Consider the following 19,467-nt stretch of genomic DNA (forward strand, 5'->3'; position numbering starts at 1 on the left):
GGCCTGTGTTACTGTATGGGGACAGTTGAGAGTGTCCAAAACAAGTCTTCTCAACTCGCCGATGGATGTTCATCCTGGAGATTGTAAAATGGTTGGTTGAGCCCGCAATCTGACCATATATGTGTTCACCTACTATTGAAGGTTGTTGAAGTGCTTTAAGTAATCGATGCTGGAACTTGTGTCAATTCTTTGTTCTCTTTCTTCCTTGCAGTTGAGACTTGTCGCTGGGAGCTTATTCCGGCATACAGAACTTAGCTTCCTTCTCGATCCTTTGTAGTCCGGATTCTCTGAATTTATTTCGGACTCTGGCTAGCCGAAATCTTGAGATATCTTTCAAGACAGAGTAACCCCGCCAGAACTGACATCTAGTTAACATTGTCCCTGCGTTTGCCAGATCGTGTTTAGGCTTTCAATACTCTAGGTCACATACCAAATCCGCGATACCGAGATGATCTGCTTGAATATCTCATAGAAGAAAAGGATGAAAAACAAAAAGAGTGTCTCATGCGGAAGACCAAAAAGGAAGGTCTCGGAGGGAGTCGAACCCTCGCTGGCGGAATCAGAATCCGCAGTCATAACCGTTAGACCACGAAACCTTTGTTATGATTGGTGCAGGTTTCCAGTGCAAAGCCAAATCCTGACAGTTTCAAGCGCCCGACAGCGCGCGGTTCCACTGAACTCCCTAGTTACACTGCACGCACCAACTCGCTTGCAACCATCTCGTTCAAGCTGTTGAGATGCAGCTACCAACTCAAGTGCTTAATGGCATACTTTTAAAATCAGATTTTTTTCCGCCTCACAATTAATCATGTTACGCCTGATTCTCGCGTGAAAGCTCATATAGCAATCGACCAGGAACGTCAGAGGTACAAGCTTTGTTTTGGTGACATCGGGTCGGTCACCAAACGGCGGGAGTTGGAGATGCGTGACAGCGCTGGGAATCTGTCACTCTCTAGCATATGAGCTCGCACTACAGCTTAACTGTCACATACGACCATAGGTAGTGGAAAATACGGGATCCCGTCTGCTCTCCCATAGTCAAGCCACTAACCGGCGGATTAGTAGTTGGGTCGGTGACGACCAGCGAATCCCCGCTGTTGTATGTAAGTTTTTGCTAAACTTGAATCCGCCTTATGTCGTATCGCACGTGGTATACCCATCACAAAACGACATAACCAACCACCTTTTGTTTCTAGCGCCTAGCGATGGGAATACCAGGCCCGATATAATATCGACATGGTTTTAAGGTTTTTTTTAGTATATGATGAAGTATTTGCTCTGGTCACTCCCTTGGGGAAGTGGCGGTTGGAACTGAGGTAAGGTGTTAGTTAAATCGCATTGCAGGTTGAGGTTGTGAGACTCGAGAGCAATCCAAGTTTCAATAGCCCTTGCCAATATGCATCCATTTAGCAGATAGTTCGAAACCCTATTATCACCTCTTTCATTAATTGTAATTTGTAGAATGTTAGGTGTAGCGGTTTATATTGTCTTGTGCAGCAGTATTATGGTCTTGTATAGTTAGGCCCTTGGAAGCGTTTGCAAATGCAAAGCCCAACGCCCCAGAAACTAGAAGTGCTCTCCAGTCCTGTTATTGAGATTTCCTGCTGTAAGTTGCAATGCAGCATGTATTCAACTCCTCTCAGACTATTGCCGCCGTGATCCGACTACTCGGGGTCATCATCCAACAGCTCCTTCACCCTCTCCAACGCCTCCCTCTGAACGTCCTCAACCGACTGATCAACGCTAACAATCAAAACATCCTTCTCATCCTCCGTCGGCCTCTCCAGAACCTCAAACTGACTATGCACAAGCGCAGGTCCCGCAAAATGCCCCTTCCTCTCCGCAGCACGCTTCGTGAGCACTTCCTCCGGCGCATCAAGATGCAAGAAATGCACACGCAGATCACCGGCCTTGTCAGATCCTTCACGTAGCATGTCGCGGTATTGGCGCTTGAGTGCTGAGCAGGTAACGACGAGGTGTTCTGTTCCTGGACCAATGGGATGGTGCGTGGCGTGTTCGTGGAGAGCTTGCAGCCAGCCGTAGCGGTCTTGGTCAGTGAGCGGTTGGCCGTGGCTCATTTTCTCGATGTTGGTTCTTGGGTGGAACTGTGAGGGTGTTAGTGGGGTTGTAGAGAGATGAGGAGGGAAATGGAACAGACATCATCGCCTTCGACGAATTTGAGATTGAGCTTCTCTGCTATGAATTTGGCGACTGATGTCTTGCCGGATGCTGTCGGGCCTGAGACGAAGAGGATCCATCGATGGTCTTTTGGTACAGGCTTTACTTCTGGTTTCTTTAGATCACTCATTTTGTAGATTTGTAGACGTTGAGGTGCTTTCAGGCGTCAAGCTGAAGGTTGCTGTTGCAATGGCACGTTGTTTGACCATCTGGAGACTATGACAAGTTTAGCGTTGAATTGACTTGACGTCATAGTGATCCCTGATTTTGCTAAAGACGTTGATTCATGACACGCGACATCCAATTTTCTCGCATTTCGATCAGTTTCTATGCCAATTCTCCCACGGCACGCAAACCGCCAACATGTTAGTTTCCGTGCATGATCGATTTCACAGCACAGGCTTAGGGTAGGACAACCGTTCTGGAATGATTTCGCCCTCCCTCGTTGATCGACATTGTCGTCACGGACCATCAATGGACCCGAAGCACGCATTTCCAATCTCCATAATTCTTTGTCCCTTTTCCCAATCTTTGGTACGGGGTCCGAGATACCCGAGAACAGCATCAATTCACGACCTTGAAAAGCATCGCCATACACCAAGGTCATACGGTCCGTCTCCCCAATCTTGCAGCTGGAACGAGTTGTGTAGCGCTACAATATCGCGAAAAACCACTACAATCGTTTCATGCTCGTTCTCACTGAAGCTGACATGCCCCAACCGCGCCGTGCAGCTGATGAAGCAGCCACTCTGGCATGCCTCTGCAATCGGAAATAACCACTGATAGCACTGTTTCAGGTCAGATGCCACTTGTAGACGATTGATAACAACCGTCTGCATCCTTGTCCTTCATGGAGGAAAAAAGGAGCGTCGACATTTCTGGGTCACGGACATGGGTGGAGAAGAGAAATCGGCCCATTTTGTTAGCATATCTATCAACATGGACATAAAGCCTACCAACAAGAGTCTAGATCCCTGAATTCATTTATCTGATTACCAATGCTTCGAGACATCTTTTTACTCCAAATAACAAGTGCTGGCCTTTGCGCTGTATACGAATGGACAAGATGGGTAATTGCCTTTTTGAGAGCGGCCAAGAGCTGGATCAGCCTTATAGTCTAGGCATGTAATTGGATGGGTAATTTCATGCTATAACACGGTGTTTATCTCCGTTGACCCGTTCTGAACTTCTGATCCTTCGTGTTGCTCGGTGTTCAAAGCTTAGCATTCCAAGAGAAATGAGCTCTGCCGATCCCTCTCCAAGCAGACTCACTCTCAGTCTCAATCAGGAATGCAACCAACAGCCATGTGAACAGCAGAAACAGTCACTGCTGATCAATTCTACGTGTCTCTGCGTCTCTAGGGTAGCGTCACGTCACGTCACGTCCGACATCGTCATCAGACCGCGCCCTTGCATCAAGCGCGCCCTGCCACGACGGCGGGCTTTTCCCGAACCAATGACAAAAGCAAAGTTGTTCTAGAAGACCAGCTAGCGCCGCTTGAGAAAATTTCTGGAAGGAAAAAAACTCGACATGTGTGGCTGCGGACCCGAGGTTGCAGGCTCGGTAAGCCCGACATGATGCGACGGAGAATACGGGACATTTATTTTTCTGCAGCAGACTTTTCTGTGTTGGGTAGGTCGTTTTTGTCTGGTGAGGCAATAAACCTGGGTTTAAGGGGCGATCATTTTAGTTCACTTCTAATACAAGCTTAACCCGTGCTTGGTCTAGCCACATTTTTATTTTTTCCTCAGTTTCACGATTCAAGCTTCATGATCTAGGAGATGTAATGGACTCCGTAGTGATCTCAAGATCTTGACTGTCACGACGTGTCGCAATGGAGACCATCTCCATATTCCCCATGGGGCGCTGTTTATCATTGACAATCGCCAAGAAAACATGTGGTCAACGTTATTATGTATCAAGTGGTTTCTTTTACGTACAAACGCCGTTGGGTCTAGAAGTGCGTGCGTTGAGCGAGACTCCACTGGTAGGGGATGGGCAGAAACATGTGGTGATGATGGGTGTTCATAGCTTTTATGGGTTTGCCCAAGGATGGTCAGATAAACATGAACTGAGGTTTACTCACTGGGCAAGGAGGAGAGATAATGTTGTAATTCTTGTTGGTAGCGATACTGAGTACCATGATGATGATGATCCCTCTTCTGCGGCCGTAAGAACTGGACTCTGCGAACGAGTCTCGGGCCGACCGCAGCCTCAAGTGGAGACGGCGTCAAGTGCCGAAATCTGCCTGCACAATGTCCCATGTCAGGCCGAGCCAAGCAAGCAGAAGCAGCAGCAGCAGCGGATATGGCGTCAAAACTTGGAGTAACCTGTGCCTTCTCCGCACCAAGCACTTGACTCTCTGACCCAAAAACTTGGGGAAGAATCACCTTACACTGCCATCATACCATGACCACGTTTCCTCCTCTGTCTGTTACGTACAGAAAACATCCCTTGCCACCCGGGGCCCCGAGATTTCACCCCAGGAACAAACAGTCCTTGTCTTCGGTTCAACAAGATTGTGAAAGGTGCTTGTTTAGTTGGAGTCGTGAATTGGAGCGAGAATAGCCGCGAGCTGAATTGGAGAAGCGGAACCGCTAACCTGACTCTGTCTAGTGCGCCTTGACAGAAGGGGAAAAGTGTGGACAAACTCTGCAGAAAAATTTGACGAGGGACGGTATTTCTCGGCTGAAAGAGAAGAAGTCAATGATTGACCCGTTCGAGATAAGCTACAAACTCGGCCCGCTCAGCACATTCTGCCCCCATGGGGCCCTCGTCCGTGAATCAAAGGACTCACTCCCCTATCTCTTACGTTATCCACTGGGATCCATAAACGGAGATGCGAGTCAGTTTGGGGTAGAGCAGATCAAATGTTCCAACGAAACTCTTTTACGTAGTTGGGTGGGAACAGGAATGCAATACCCCAGATGAGAATGGGGTATAGATATATAAGCGTGCCCCAGACTCGGGTTGCCTTTCTCTCCTTGTCTATCCATCTTTGTGTTCAAGCTTTGTGAAAGGGAAGAACTGCCATCATGAGCCATTACGATTCGGAGAATCAGGCCCCTGAGCCTACCAAGCATCACGGTGAAGAAGCCGGCGTCACCAACGATGCTGTCTTTGGAACAATCACCGAAGATGGTCCCAACTACCGAAACGTACGTCACTCCAGTAAACTCAACACCAGCAAACACAGCTAACGAGAGCAGGTTGGTTGGCTCGGAACCTCAGTTCTGATGATGAAGTCCCAAATCGGTCTCGGCGTCCTCTCAATCCCCGCCTCCTTCGACGCCCTCGGTCTCATCCCCGGCATCATCTGCATGCTGTGCATCGCCGCCATCACAACGTGGTCAGACTACATCGTCGGACGGTTCAAGCAGCGACATCCTGAGGTCTACGGCATTGATGACGCAGCGGGTCTTGTGTTTGGACGCTTTGGAAAGGAGTTTTACGGTATCTCGTACTCGCTTCTTACGATTTGCATTGCGGGTTCTGCTATGCTTGGTATTTCGATTGCTTTGAACAGTTTGAGTATGCATGGTACTTGCACTGCTGTCTTTGTGGCTGTTGCTTGTATTGTCGCGTTTGTTACGGCTTCGATTCGCACCCTTGATAAAGTCAGTTGGCTTGCTTGGGTTGGTCTCGTCACCCTCGTCACATCCAGTAAGTCTCATTATCAAATCGTACAGAAACACTTCTAACAAACTACAGTCTTCGTCGTCACCATCGCCGTTGGTGTTCAGGACCGCCCCGACCTTGCCCCAAGGATGGTGTCTGGAAGTCCGACTATAAGCTCTTCAACACCCCTACCTTCGCTGAGGCCATGTCCGCCATCGCCGCTTTCATCTTCGCCTACTGTGGAACTCCCGTCTTCTTCCCTATCGCTGCTGAGATGCGAGAGCCCAAGAACTACAAGAAGGCTTTGATTCTTTGCCAGAGCGTTGTCACTGTCGTTTATATCGTTGTCGGCATTGTTGTCTACTACTACTGCGGTACCTACGTCGCTTCTCCCGCTCTCGGATCCGCTGGAAAGACCATCAAGAAGGTCAGCTACGGTCTGGCTCTCCCTGGTCTCATCGTCTCTGCTACACTCTACACTCACGTAAGTTCAATAACCTCACTGTGAAATGACAATTGATGCTAACAATTCGAAGGTTCCCGCCAAATACGCCTTCGTTCGCCTCCTCCGAGGCTCCAAGCACCTCACCGCCAACAGCTTCACGCACTGGGCTGTCTGGCTCAGCTGCACCTTCGGCATGGCCATCATTGCCTACGTCATCGCCTCCGGCATCCCCGTCTTCGGCGGTCTCGTCTCCCTCGTCGGCGCCCTTCTCGGAACACTGCAGTGCATGCAGCTCTTTGGCTGCCTCTGGCTCTACGACCACTGGGCTGAGGGCAAGGACAAGTCGCAGCGCACTACCAAGTGGACCATGATGGTCGGCTGGTGTATCTTTATTATTGTCCTTGGTACCTTCCTCATGATTGGTGGTACTTATGGTTCCATCAAGGGTATTATCGACTCCTATAACGTGAGCGGCGGTTCTGCTGCTTGGTCTTGTGCCGATAACTCCAACTCCTCTTAGAGGGCACATGGAGGATAGATGTTTAGATGTAATCATAGATGGTTTATAGATGTTAAATGCAAGCGTTGATAGAGTTAAAACAATGACAAGCCGCATCTCGTGAACACATGAACAGTCCCCAAGCCACTCTCAACGTTACTGAGAACCAGACACTACCCCTTTACGGGTTGGCCACTCACAGCTTCTCCTTCAATGAACTCACTCTCCACTCCCCCTTCAAATCTTTTTCAATCCTCTCAAACACCCCTGGTCCTTGCTTCCCCAAACCAGTCCCCACCGCCACGGCATAAGCCCCAACGCTCCTCATCCTTCGATAACCATCTCCGTCACGGACTCCACCGACCCCGATGATCTTTATATGACTCAGTTCCGATACTTGGTCAAGCATCTTTCTCAACGTTGACACGTTACCCAGTGCAAGCGGGTGAAGCGGCGGACCGGCCATACCACCAACACCAGTACCGGGCAATTGGGGTTCTAGCTTGTCGTTTTCAAGAATGAGACAGGACCCTAGAGTGTTGGTGGCGGTGATGAAGCTGAGAGACGATGCAGTTGGAATCAAGGTCTCAATCAAGGTTGCGAACTGTCCATGGTGAGTGTACGGCGGCGTCTTGATTCCAACGGGCAAGGAAGGGTTCTTCGGGAGTAGATCAAGATATTTCTTGAGAGCAGCACCCCCGTACGCAGGCGGTGGAGCGCCAGGGATGTTTGGGCAGCTTAGGTTGACCTCCATGGCTAGAGGGAATGGAAGGACCTTCGACGCAGCCTCGATACGAACATAGCTCTCTTTGATATCCTCGGGTGAGCCTGTAACACTAACAATGAAAGTCTTTCGCAGTCCTGGAAGGCTACGAGCAATCTCTGATAAGAAGCCCAGATATCCATCGAGCGTGGTGGGACTGTAACCCAGGTTGTTCAAGCTTGCCATTGCATCTTCAGTATGGCCCTTCGGCGGAACTTGGTTGGAAGAAGTGCCTTGATCTGGGGACAAAGTTCCGGGATTGAAGAACAGATATTGGTGCTGCTCATGTTGATGACTGAAGCCATTGATAAGCGATGTACGGGTCGTGATAGCGCCTGTTGAAGGGGATGAAGCGATTGCCAAGAGGTCGTTGATGTCGGTAGCCCATGGGGTTGCCGAGTTCAGTAAAGGCGGGCTAATCGTCAATTCGGGTGGCGTCATAGTTGGAACGGGAGCGATTGAGGCGTGAACTTGAATTGAGGACGAAGATGAAGATGAGGGGCTGGAGATTGGGGTTCGTGATGATAAGAAGCGCATTATGTAATCACGAGACAGGCCTTTCTCAATATGGCACTTGGTGAGGTCGCAAACTCAGTTCGCCCATGTTTGCTGGACATTAAGTGAAAGCGACTTTTGAATTTGTAATTTTTACTAAAAGCTTCACAACTCGTCGTTACCCTGAGCTTCCCACGCTCGCTGTGCCTTGAACTGCTCAGGAAACCACTTCGGCGTCTTCCCCTCAGTCATCATATCAACAAGCGCCTCAGCACTCCTATAAGCCCACGCCATTCCGTGCCCATTCATACAAACAATAGCCCACAGCCCATCTTCAGCTGGAACCTCGCCAACTAGAGGAAACCCATCCGGAGTCTCGCACACAATACCCGTCCAGTCCTGAATAACCTTCGTAGAACCACCCCAGTTCTCATATCCGTATACAGTGCGCGCTGCGCCGTGGAGGACGTAGGCGATCTGCTCGTTGATGGCTGTATCATCGGTGATGTACCGCTCGCGTGTGGGAGACATCTGGGTCGAGCCGCCAATTACAACACTGCCTGCGTTTTTGGCACCTGGGGGCTGAGCGGCGATGTAGACGTTGCCGCTGTGGAGATCAGGAACGCTGTTGCTTCGCCGGAAGACCTTGTTGTCGGTCGTGTTGGCGGAAGGTGTCACAGCGGAGACTTGGTTACGGACAGGCATGGTAAAGTTGGTGCTTGCGATGCCGGGGTGAAGAGCAGGAGTGAAGCCATTGGTAGCGAGGACGACCTGTTTGCTCTTGACGGTTCCTCGGTTCGTCTTGACTTCCCATTTTGCTCCAGTTTTGGACTTTCTGCCGAGCTGGTTGAGACTCAGTGCCATGGTGTTTGTCTGTAGATTAAGGCCCTTTTCAAGACTGTACTCAAGCATCCCGCAGACGGTATGGTATGGGTTCTGAGTATGAGCTTTAAAGGTCACGGCCCCGACGATCTCAGGCCATCCCCAGTAATCGCGAGCATCCTGGCCCTTCCAGATTGTCCTCTTGTTCTTGGGAACGTCATTGGGTCGTCGCTTCTCAAGATCGTGCTGAAACTCAATTGACTCAACGGCTGTCTTGAATGAATCATCAGTCCAGTAGAGACTGGCGGTCTCAACGTCTGTGAAATCGCTCGAAACGTTATGTGAGCGGACAAAATCGCGCACATCGTTGACACAATCTTGCTCCATGTTGGCGATTCGAAGAGCATCGTCTTCGCCGTATGTCTCGACCCATGCCTTCACACCATTGTAGTCACCAGGTTTGCAATGACCTCCGTTGCGACCAGTCGCGCCTGAAGCTGCAGTTCGCGCTTCAATCATCAGAATTGATAGGCTTGAGTCGCGATCCAACAGCTTGTGTGCTGTGGCGGCGCCTGAGATACCGGAACCAATGATGACATAGTCAAAGGTCTCCTCTGTCGGCAGGTCTTTGGTGGTGCGGAGGTTGGCGATGCGGTGAGGAGGATCTTGCCAGTAAGACTTGGTCGCGTTCGGTAGAGGCAATCCAGGGATCTTGAGAGGGGACTCATCATGCGTGTCGCTTCGCAACGAGTGAGGATGCGCGACAGCGAGAGAATTGACGCCTGAAGCCAGAAGGACGCTGGCTGTTGCCACCTGAGACAATGAGGACCTCATGATCAATGATTGGCTTGACCGCAAAGAACCTTGGAGGAGGGAAAAGGTGAAGAAGAAGCCTCGCTGTCGATCTTTTATAACGAATCAGCGCGACGAGAAGGATCCGGACTTCAATTGTAGAGCCGCACGAGATTCGCGCAACAATCGTGGAGAAACATGACCGCCTGATAAGCGTCGGTTCCGTATACTCAATCAGGAAGGATATGATCAAGGTTCTCCGACTTTGAGTGGGATCGGCGCTTGTCGTGCGGGGTTCACATCCTGGTTGTTGCAACGTTAGTATCACGGTCACTATCTTATTTCCCTCACAGTGGTACGATTGGAAAATGATTCATGTACTTACCTTTTTATTCAACTAGATATTGTTCTTAATAAACTCGAGACTACCAAGTACAAAGCGCCCAGTGTCCGCTATGGGGCTACAAGGAAACGCCGGAGTTAGCCTCTCCCCTAAATAACGAAACAACGCAAAGCGAAAACACTTACAAGCCCATAGAATCTGCAGCAGATGGATTGGCGGCTCCGAGTGCAGACTTGACCTCTTCGATAGGAACGAACCACTTATCCTGCTCCGTAATCTCCCACCATCGGCGGTTGTCACCGCGCTCAATGATTAGTCGCCGCCAGATCTCGAGGGCCTCATCGCGAAACTTCTTTCCCGGTGCACTCTGCAACTCGGGAATTTTGACGTCAGCCGTGTACTTCATCCATTCAACTCGAGGATCAAACCGGTCATTGATGATGAATTGGTGGCGTCGTGGGCCAAACTCCTCATCCAGCTTCTCACATTCCTTTTTGTAAGAGTCGGAAGCGAGGCATGACACAGCGCTGTAGAGTCGGAACAAACCTTCATTCTCGCTCTCCTCACCATGTTTAAGACGTCCAGTGAATGGCAACATATCTTGGATATTGGTGACCGCCTCGGCGAGATTGTTCAGGGCCTCCCTTTCAACTTCATCGGTACAATAGTCGTTCGAAAGCAAATAAGCTTTGATCTTGTAGACTTCAGCAATACCTTCGGGGTAGTCAAGTCCTTTGAGTCTCTCACCATAGCCAGTGAAAGGACCAATCTTTCGGCCGTAGAACTGGGTGTGAATACCGGCGACGATCCACTCCGTGTTTGACACAGCGCGATGTGTTCCTCGAGGCAGATCAGAGCCGAAACGTCTCCACAGCTTGCTCCTAGCGGTAAGTGGCCCTTCACTAACTGGACGGTACATGAGAAAGTTCTCAAGGAGAGAGCTAGGGCAGTAGGATTGCATTGCAAGCTCGACTGCGTTGTCGGGTCCTGTTTCTGGATGACCTTGAGCCCCAAAGCGATCTTGATAAAGATCAATTACACAACCATTCTTGCACAGCATCCCAATAATGTCACAGATGCCATCTCGGAATTCGTCGGAAAACAGTGAATCTGCGGTCCATTTGATCCATTCGACCAAGTGGTCGATAGGAGGTCGTGGAGACGGGCCAGAAGCTGAAGAAGCCCCGACAGCGTCAAGTGTCTGATGTAAAAACAACTTCAAGATATTCAGACCATCTTTGGTATCCCCTTCTGATTTATGTCGCCCCGCAAAGCCGACAACGACTGAATCTTCGCCGCGGTTTGGGTCTCGACTCTGTGTAGAAATCCACTGGAAAGAAGGCTGGAAACCAAACTTGAAGTAACCTTTAAGCGTGAAAGGAAACTGCCCTTTGAGAAGAACGCTTTTCAAGATCTCGGACTCATTGCGCGGTTTTGGAAGGAACAATGGACGAGTGCCCATGACTTCGTTCATGATCTTGTCCATATCAGCTCCATCGAAAGAAGCCTTATTCAAGAATAAAATGAGAAGATGCTCTGGAAGGAATAGAAGAGGAGACTTTCCGTTCATCTCGAAGGTGTGTGACATGACAGTTGATTTTGAAGAGAGGATGTTTCGGCAATTCTTGTGTGTGTTTGTGTTTGTGTTTGTTTGCGTGAGTCGTGGTAAGTTGATGGATGTAGGTGGTTTGGAAAGATCCGTGAGAGGGTCGTAACGGCCTTATATAGTTTGATAAGAGGTTTGGGTCGAGAAAGCTCGCTTGATAACTCGATCGTGTTCTGAAATCTGTTTGGATGATCGCTAGAGTCATATTCAGTGGATTTGGCTGAACAAAGAGAATGTTCAGGAATAGCGAGACTCACGTGGCCAATTGCAGCGAACACTAGAACCAGGCTCTGTTCAACTCTTGGTGCAAACAGGCTGTTCAGTTTTCAAAAACGGCATTATGTTGAACGTCGTGCGACGCAAGGCATTCCATTGGCCGTTGCTGAGATCAGTAGGCAAGTCACGAAAAACTGACCCCAAGACTCACCTTGAACTTTTTCGGTTAGTCGAAAACTCATAAGATGAATCTCATGTCCAGAATAGGCTCTGATGAGAGAACGTGAGAGCCACCTGCCACTGGTTGCTAAAATGCTGAGACAATGATTGACTTGGGGGCTTGTGAGGCTCTCCCACCTCGAACATCTGAGTTTGTCATTCGCCAGGCAGTATTTTGCTCAAGCTATCTGTCAACTGAATGAAGGAAGCAAGGGGCAGGTCGATGGCGTTGTCTTGTGACATGGCTGTTGCGAAGTCCATGGGGGTGATTCTCCAAGCTGGACCATTGGCTGATGCATAGAGCGTCGGAGTGTAGAATAGCGCTTAGCCGCGGTGACGGGCTTGGACTCGACACCCAGTGCGCGAAGTCGAAGGTCGGTCCAAGAGGGTTATGTCGGTCGTTGAGAGTGATTGCTGTAGGTCCTAGACGGTCGACATCGTAGGCAATGGTGACAAGGCAAGATGATGGAGTTGGCTTGCGGTAGCGCAGGGCACTAAAGATCATGGTGGGTTCAGCTTGCTTAAGGTGCTGAGACAAGGCAACCGCCTGCCTAAAGCCATATCACGTGTTGGGCTCTTCCCATCCAAGATCATGTCCCCCTTCCCCTGCGTTGTTGCTTGCGTCATCGCCCTCCGCATCTAAAGGCTAGTGCATATGAGACTTTACCTCGTCTTCTCCATCTCATCCGCTCAATCATCGTCAACATCCATCAAGCGTGCTCACTGATCCAAACGCATCGCCTGTTCCCTCCCCGAGCCATCACTTGAGCGCCAAAAGCCCAAGCATGTATCCAGGCATTTAGTTCTCCCCCCTTATCTTTTCGTTTGCCCTTCCCCTCAAGAGACAGCACACCTGCCGCACTGACATCGTTGTACATCTCTGTACCGTTCCGATGTCAGCCCAATCGAAACACAGCGACTCTTCTGAAGCTGGATCGAGATTCGAGCGCTATGTTGTACCGTCCATTGCGAATGCCATTTCCTACTCCTGCCAAGATACCAAATTTCCATCAGTAAGCCGAACAAAGATAAGTGAAGGGGTGAGAAGCCTTCGAGTTCAAAGAGCTTTGACGGAGTTCAACGTCCAACAGGTTACGTGCTCACCAACTAGAGGCTCCATTTACGAGGAGAGAATAAGAGAGGAAGAACAGGTCAACACCAATCGAGAGAGACATCTACCCCCAGATATCTGAGGTCTACAAAAAACCCCTTCCAGGATATGACACAAAGCGCTCAATTCCTCACGATTCACCTCGGCGATGCTTGTGTTGAGGCAAGCTCAGCACCAACCTGAGGGTCCGAGCTGCATGATATGCGCTGTCCATCCTCGTCTGGAAAGGCCGCCAGGTCAAGACTGGAGGAAAATTGTCAAAGAACAAGGGCACCTTCATGCGAGCTTCCTCCAATCGTTGGGACAGTTTGCGAGGTTAAACACGCCGGAAAGAATCCCAAAAGCCTATTGTCAAAGTCATTGGTGTTCGAAGAGTTTCGTCAAAATTTACAAGTCACGGCCAGTTCGACCCAAGGGTGCAACTGAGCCACACTTTGGCTCAAATGTGGGATGGCTACCCGCCATGGCTTATCATTTCCGTCCGGAGCTTTCCATTTCCAGCTCTTCGCTTGGATACAAAAGATATCCATAGTTGGGCAAACAGTAGCATCCCAAATTCCTTCATTGTCGCGCATGCGGAGCCTCGCAGGGGGTAGGGACAGATTGCCATAGGGGTAGTTACGCCAGTATCTTGCTACAGCCTCCCGCGATTCAGAGCAGGCTGTCCATAGCGCGTGTACCAAGCAGCCAGATTTGTCATTTCCTTCGGCAACATCACCCATGGACCTGTGATATGCCAAGAGCGTATTGCTCTCAGCACTATGCTCGACGTCAATGTAATGCATACTAGCTTTGTGACGATCGTAGAAGATGTAGGAAAGACATGCTGCGTCCCAGATTTGCATCCGAAGCTCAAGGGGCAGTCTCGGGAATGGATGAAAGGAACAGGCCATGTTGGTAAGGTGTTAAAACTCTTGAGAGTTGGTAGTTTCGCCTGATACGACAATGATTGGCTTGACAAGAGATGATTCGCGACCTTAGTAGAGTCTACAGAAGATTCGTCAAGAGGAGTGAAACATAAGTGAAAAAGAACCCCTTTATAGTTCATGGAAAACCTTGGACTTTTGTGAGAAGCATGGCCCGTGACTCATTTCCGAGAGTTTAAAACAGCTTTTTACTCATTTATAGCGAAATTGTGATGCGTTGAGTATTATAGGTGAAATGAGTTTTATGGTACAACTTAACAAACCTCCACGCCGCGGATTGCTTGCGGCTCTTGAAACTTTAAATCTAGCAAAATGGATCTCCTATCTCAAAGCCACAGGCAACGCCTTCTCTACATCCAATAGGGCTAAGGAGTTTGATCTGCCGTGTTACTTACCAGTCTGGCGGGCAGGCTCTCGCCTATCAACGACTGTTTGTTCTGTCCGACAAGTCAGACCGGAAGAAACGGACAGCCATCCGCTCCATTCTGTTCTCTCAAATTGACAGTGGTTCTCAACATTCATGTCAAGTATGCAGTCTATTAGTTCTACTAAACCTTATGTTCAGTCACTCGGAGACCGAACAGACCCGCCGCTGATGATGCAGCAAAACAACAACACTTCTCCGGCTGATAGTAAGGCGGAGTACTTCGTTCCCACTTGGAACACTATCCATCACTGTCCATTAGTAACAACGTTCACAATACCCTCCATCTACCATCATCGCAGTCGTATTCATCCCTGTTCATCACATGCATCACCGTCACATTGGTCAATTACCATCCCGCCTTACGTAGCATCTCCACCGATGAACTAAAACTCAAAAAACCGATTCCTCAGCTTTGTCAAAATCGGATATACAGAATCTCACATTTCCGACGCTAATCGCGATAATCTCCCATCTCGGATCTGGAATCTGGATTAATAATGGTAAAAATGCTGTAGTGGAGTTCTGGCAGCTCTGACAGCGCGTTATTGGCTCGGAAGTACGGACCTTCGGATGTACACAATCTTTCGGGCTTGCTCGCCGCTTTTTATATACCGTGCTCGTCATCCCTTGATAACGATGTTCTGGAGAGTTCAGACTCTGAGCATTATCCAAAATGGTAATGGAAACAGAGAAAGGTGAGTTACTGCGTTGCTTGCGATTGGGATGGAGGCTAATTTGTGCAGAACAAGGCTTCATGCCTGATCCCGAGAGGGACGCGCCGTCGGATAACAACACGCTCACAGGACCCGACGAGGAAGCCATCTCAAGAACAAAGTCCAACGTCTCAATAGCCGAGACGTTCTCGCTCCCACGTGAGATCCTCTTCGTGGCCATCATCTGCATGGCGCAGTTCATGACGCAAGCCGCGCTGGGAAACTGCCTCAACATCATCCACATAATCGGTGATTCATTCAACCTCACTAATCCCGCGGAACTAAGCTGGCTCATCGCCGGGTTCTCCCTCACCGTCGGAACCTTCATCCTCTTCTCCGGCCGTCTCGGCGACATCTTTGGCTACAAGCGCCTCTTCCTCATTGGTTTTGTCTGGTTCGCTGTTTGGTCTATGATCTGCGGACTAGCAAATTACTCTAACCATGTTCTCTTTATCTTTGCGCGCGTGTTTCAGGGCATTGGACCTGCGCTTGTGATGCCGAATGGTTTGGCTATCTTGGGCGCTTCGTACAAGCCTGGTGGGCGAAAGGCTGTGGCGTTTGCGCTGTTTGGCGCTTGTGCACCTGGTGGTTGTGTTTTTGGGGCGTTGTTTGCTGGACTTTTTGTTCATGGGGATCCGGCGTGGTGGCCTTGGACTTACTACTCTTTCGCGCTTGGGCTGGCGTTCATTGCGCTGCTGGCGTACTTTATCATCCCTGATCCTCCTCACAAGCTTTCGTCCGCCGATATGAGCTGGGGAGACATCCTTGGTCAACTCGATCTTCTCGGTGCGTTCACTGGTATCACTGCCCTGGTCCTCTTCAACTTTGCCTGGAACCAAGCCCCCATCGACGGCTGGGACAAGCCTTGGGTATTCGTCCTTCTCATCGTTGGAGTGCTCCTTGTTCCTGTCTTTTTCTACGTCGAATTGCGCGTGGCATCGCATCCCTTCATTCCCTTTGATGCTCTGACTAGCGACGTCGCTTACATTCTGGGCTGCATCGTCTGCGGCTGGGCTACTTTTGGTATCTGGGTGTACTACACTTGGCAATTCTTCCAGATGCTTCGTGGAGCATCACCTCTTCTTACGAGTGCTTGGATGAGCCCGGTTGCTATCTCTGGAGCCTGCGCCTCACTGATCACTGCATGGCTTCTTCATGTGTCGCATCCTGCTTTGGTCATGCTCCTCGCCCTCACATCATTCACAACCGGTACAATTTTGATGATGACTGCGCCTGTGGAGCAGTCTTACTGGTACCAGTCTTTCTTTGGCCTTGTTATCATGACCTTCGGTATGGACATGTCGTTCCCCGCCGCGACTCTGATCCTCTCCAATTCTGTGAAGCGAGAGCATCAAGGCATCGCAGCAAGCTTGGTCAGCACGATCGTGAACTACAGTATCAGTCTAGGTCTTGGATTTGCTGCTACGGTGGAGGTCAATGTTACAAATGGAGGAGAGTCAAAGCACGAGCTGTTGATAGGTTACCGGTCTGCTTTTTACATGGCTGTTGGCTTCGCCGGGCTGGGCCTCGGTATCAGCATTATCTACTTCCTCAAAACAAAGTGGTATCAAAGGAAAGGGAGGCAATGAATAGGGAAATTATGGAATGGCGGTCTTGTAGACGCACCCATGTTTGCGGAGGAAAATTGATAGATTATGACTTTGTAGACACGGCCTAGAGCCTCACGATAGAATTCATTTCACGTCAAGAACATTTATTGAATGAACCATTACTCGCGGTGCCACATTGTCGACGGGTACATCCCATCTAGTTGTGCACAGAGTCTGGCTGTTCATGCTGCGTCGTGGTTCAGACTCGGGTGGCGGCAACCATTGGCCCCAGTGCCATGTGCCCCTGCAATAGCATCGCGTTCTATCTCGTTCACCTCAATTACAAATGTCCGCGGGAATAGCGCCTTGCTTGCTCGGGGTAACATGCGATGAGTAGTTCTCCCGCATGCGAGTTTGACTTCCCGCTTACCCTGCAATGCTACCCCTAAGCCCTGCTGAATGGTGTCGTCATAGGGCTGATGGCCTCCCGAATGCGAAGCGGAGCTCGAAATGCGAGCCAATCATAACACTCTCGATCGCCAGCCGTTGGTGGCTGCGGAATCAATCGGCGCCAGGACAAGATCCACTGAACGTACGTGTCGTTTTGCGAGTGCGATAATCGAGTGCGTAATACAACCATTCGTCCGAGTGCTCTTATCCTTTTTCTCTGTATTGTCATTGCGTAGGGTGGGTTAGATGCATCGCTCATGTTCGCATCGCCAGTGTTATCGTGCAGAAGCAGTGGGGTAGGCAATCACCAAACTGGCAGAGTAGATGGACTGGCTTTTCACGGAGCATCAGAGTAATTGTACATTTTGTAAATAAATATCTAATTTCATGATCATTGCGGAGACGAAATGGCTTCTGAGGCTGATTCAATCCCGTTTTCATCGCATCTTATCGCACTCGATCTTGGTTGATCCCAAAGTCAAGCTTTCGTCAGTGACACACTAATCAATCCCCTTTTGGGAACCCACTCGCATGGATCCGAGTGCGAAGACACCGGCACTAGCGCCTGTTCACTAACTAAGACTGCAGCCTCAAAACAATGCGAGATGCGAGACTGGTCAGTGACACAATAATATATATATCTGTCTTCACTCGCTTCGAGAACTTCTTCTCCATCACTACTCGGGCACTCACTCAACTAGCATTTATTAGACACAGACACTCTTATCCTTCAGCGACAACACCAACCCCTTACTTGCCAATCCAACAACCAAAACATGCCTACTCAGCGCTTCAGAGCAATCATCGTCGGAGGCGGTCCAGTTGGCCTCACAGCCGCTCATGCCCTATCCCGCGCCAACATTGACTTCATTCTTCTTGAACGTCGATCAAGTGCAGTCATTGACGCTGGCTCCAATCTCGTCCTCAACCCCATGGGTCTTCGCGCTCTTGATCAGCTCGGTCTCACTGCTCCTCTTGAGCAAGTCAGCTCTCCTCTTGGTCTGATCAACCGCCAAGATCACCAGGGTCGCGATATTGGAGACGCGTACTGGTTCATCCTGTTTAACAAACTGTGAGTTTCATCCTCTCTCCTGAGATACTTCGACTAACAAGCCCAGGCTTGGAACCTTCCCTCGAGTAGTCAGCCGCCACGACCTCACCAAGGTGCTGTACGATTCTTTCACTCCTCTCCAGAAAAGTCAGATCCTCACCGACAAGAGAGTCGCCGACATCATCCCCAGCGAAACTGGCGTCCAAGTCTCATGCGACGATGGAACATCCTATGAGGGATCCATCGTCATCGGAGCAGACGGCGCTCATAGTTTCGTCCGCAACAAGATGCGCTCTCTCGCTCAGGACGCAGGGTCAGATGATGTCAACGACGAGAAGCCCTTCCTGACCACATTCCGAGCGCTCTGGCTGCGTATGCCTACCAAGTTCGCGGGCATCGAGCCTGGCACTACTTGTGAGACTCACGGTCCTGGTGCGGCTACACAGCTCTTTGCCGGCGAGGATTCTTCTGTCATGGGTCTTTATGAGAAGTTGGATGCGCCTACTCGTGATCGGGTCCGGTACACTGAGCGGGATCAAGTCGATCTTGTTGAGCGCTGGGGACACATTCCTCTTGCGCCCGGCGGAAAACTCACCCTCAAGGACGCCTTCAACGCTCGCACTCAGTCCGGCCTCGTGAGTCTCGAAGAAGGTGTCGTCAACCACTGGAGCTGGGGCGGTCGTGTCGTGCTCGCAGGTGACTCAGCTCACAAGTTTACCCCCAGCACAGGCGCAGGCTGCAACAACGGTCTCATCGACGTGGTCGCCCTGGTCAACCAACTCTACGCTCTTCGCCAAAAGTCCCCCGCCCCAACTCACGCTCAACTTGCCACAGCTTTCCAGTCGTACCAAGCTTCACGTATGGATCCCGTTGTTGAAGCTTGCCGTGGCTCTGGCCAGGCGACTTCCAGTGCCACTTGGCAGACTGGTGTGTTCAAATTTATCGACAAGCACATCATTGGCATCACAGCCATTCAGAACATGCTCTTTGGACTGGGTGCACCCAAGATGGCGCAGTCGCCTAAGTTGACTTTCATCAAGGGGCCGGAGAGACATGTTGGCAAGATTGCTTGGGTGGAGCCGCAGGAGAACAAGGTTTGGTGATAGACTTTGGATTCAGAATGGTTTCTTTGGCTTGTACTTGTAATTGGGTTTGAATGATTTAGCGAAGCGTACTAGACGGTAGACTTAATGATTAATGTCACATTTTCAACGGAATGAAATGGCAATTGTGTGTGAACAG

At 50.0% G+C, this 19,467-nt stretch overlaps 10 protein-coding genes and 2 non-coding genes across 12 annotated transcripts; 5 read left to right on the forward strand and 7 right to left on the reverse strand.

Moving 5' to 3' along the window:
* Positions 1-524: 524 nt before the first annotated feature.
* Positions 525-596, reverse strand: FVEG_17380. The gene has a single exon. It is a non-coding gene; the product is annotated as a tRNA-Gln (tRNA).
* Positions 597-990: 394 nt separating this feature from the next.
* FVEG_17381 lies at positions 991-1,106 on the forward strand. The gene has a single exon (XR_001989324.1). It is a non-coding gene; the product is annotated as a 5S ribosomal RNA (ribosomal RNA).
* A 281-nt stretch (positions 1,107-1,387) lies between these two features.
* Positions 1,388-3,025, reverse strand: FVEG_12860 (shikimate kinase). The gene is made up of 2 exons (XM_018902239.1): positions 2,159-3,025; positions 1,388-2,105 (listed from the first exon to the last, which is right to left on the reverse strand). The coding sequence occupies exons 1-2, from the start codon at positions 2,306-2,308 to the stop codon at positions 1,665-1,667; spliced, it is 591 nt and encodes a 196-aa protein (XP_018760919.1). The 5' UTR covers positions 2,309-3,025; the 3' UTR covers positions 1,388-1,664.
* Positions 2,467-4,337, forward strand: FVEG_17382 (hypothetical protein). Its single transcript, XM_018906629.1, has one exon. The coding sequence runs from the start codon at positions 2,605-2,607 to the stop codon at positions 2,959-2,961; it is 357 nt and encodes a 118-aa protein (XP_018760920.1). The 5' UTR covers positions 2,467-2,604; the 3' UTR covers positions 2,962-4,337.
* Positions 4,338-5,162: 825 nt separating this feature from the next.
* Positions 5,163-6,762, forward strand: FVEG_12861 (hypothetical protein; the record flags this gene model as incomplete). The annotated part of the gene is made up of 5 exons (XM_018902240.1): positions 5,163-5,337; positions 5,389-5,842; positions 5,891-5,910; positions 5,946-6,281; positions 6,334-6,762. The coding sequence occupies exons 1-5, from the start codon at positions 5,215-5,217 to the stop codon at positions 6,760-6,762; spliced, it is 1,362 nt and encodes a 453-aa protein (XP_018760921.1). The 5' UTR covers positions 5,163-5,214.
* On the reverse strand, positions 6,738-7,985 carry FVEG_12862 (dihydroorotate dehydrogenase (fumarate)). Its single transcript, XM_018902241.1, has one exon. It carries the CDS (start codon positions 7,943-7,945, stop codon positions 6,938-6,940), a length of 1,008 nt encoding a protein of 335 aa, XP_018760922.1. The 5' UTR covers positions 7,946-7,985; the 3' UTR covers positions 6,738-6,937.
* Positions 7,986-8,164: 179 nt separating this feature from the next.
* On the reverse strand, positions 8,165-9,655 carry FVEG_12863 (hypothetical protein; the record flags this gene model as incomplete). The annotated part of the gene is made up of 1 exon (XM_018902242.1): positions 8,165-9,655. One exon carries the CDS (start codon positions 9,653-9,655, stop codon positions 8,165-8,167), a length of 1,491 nt encoding a protein of 496 aa, XP_018760923.1.
* Positions 9,656-10,137: 482 nt separating this feature from the next.
* FVEG_12864 (hypothetical protein) lies at positions 10,138-11,705 on the reverse strand (the record flags this gene model as incomplete). Its single annotated transcript, XM_018902243.1, has 1 exon — positions 10,138-11,705. Exon 1 carries the CDS (start codon positions 11,542-11,544, stop codon positions 10,138-10,140), a length of 1,407 nt encoding a protein of 468 aa, XP_018760924.1. The 5' UTR covers positions 11,545-11,705.
* Positions 11,706-12,181: 476 nt separating this feature from the next.
* Positions 12,182-12,502, reverse strand: FVEG_17383 (hypothetical protein; the record flags this gene model as incomplete). The annotated part of the gene is made up of 1 exon (XM_018906630.1): positions 12,182-12,502. One exon carries the CDS (start codon positions 12,500-12,502, stop codon positions 12,182-12,184), a length of 321 nt encoding a protein of 106 aa, XP_018760925.1.
* An 882-nt stretch (positions 12,503-13,384) lies between these two features.
* Positions 13,385-14,001, reverse strand: FVEG_12865 (hypothetical protein; the record flags this gene model as incomplete). Its single annotated transcript, XM_018902244.1, has 2 exons — positions 13,385-13,453; positions 13,567-14,001. The coding sequence occupies 2 exons, from the start codon at positions 13,999-14,001 to the stop codon at positions 13,385-13,387; spliced, it is 504 nt and encodes a 167-aa protein (XP_018760926.1).
* Positions 14,002-15,134: 1,133 nt separating this feature from the next.
* On the forward strand, positions 15,135-16,887 carry FVEG_12866 (hypothetical protein; the record flags this gene model as incomplete). Its single annotated transcript, XM_018902245.1, has 2 exons — positions 15,135-15,156; positions 15,205-16,887. The coding sequence occupies 2 exons, from the start codon at positions 15,135-15,137 to the stop codon at positions 16,761-16,763; spliced, it is 1,581 nt and encodes a 526-aa protein (XP_018760927.1). The 3' UTR covers positions 16,764-16,887.
* Positions 16,888-17,950: 1,063 nt separating this feature from the next.
* Positions 17,951-19,328, forward strand: FVEG_12867 (hypothetical protein; the record flags this gene model as incomplete). The annotated part of the gene is made up of 2 exons (XM_018902246.1): positions 17,951-18,246; positions 18,293-19,328. 2 exons carry the CDS (start codon positions 17,951-17,953, stop codon positions 19,326-19,328), a joined length of 1,332 nt encoding a protein of 443 aa, XP_018760928.1.
* Between the last annotated feature and the right edge of the window lie 139 nt (positions 19,329-19,467).

The sequence above is a fragment of the Fusarium verticillioides genome, chromosome 11 (assembly GCF_000149555.1).
Source record: "Fusarium verticillioides 7600 chromosome 11, whole genome shotgun sequence".
Classification (NCBI taxonomy): Eukaryota; Fungi; Ascomycota; class Sordariomycetes; order Hypocreales; family Nectriaceae; genus Fusarium; species Fusarium verticillioides.

Bases quoted from the DNA above. Each gene is read 5' to 3' on its own strand.
- FVEG_17382 (XM_018906629.1), top strand. From the start codon at position 2,605: ATGATTTCGCCCTCCCTCGTTGATCGACATTGTCGTCACGGACCATCA.
- FVEG_12862 (XM_018902241.1), bottom strand. From the start codon at position 7,945: ATGACGCCACCCGAATTGACGATTAGCCCGCCTTTACTGAACTCGGCA.
- FVEG_12860 (XM_018902239.1), bottom strand. From the start codon at position 2,308: ATGAGTGATCTAAAGAAACCAGAAGTAAAGCCTGTACCAAAAGACCAT. The intron at 2,106-2,158 runs GTCTGTTCCATT...ACACCCTCACAG, and splicing joins AATTCGTCGAAGGCGATGAT to TTCCACCCAAGAACCAACAT.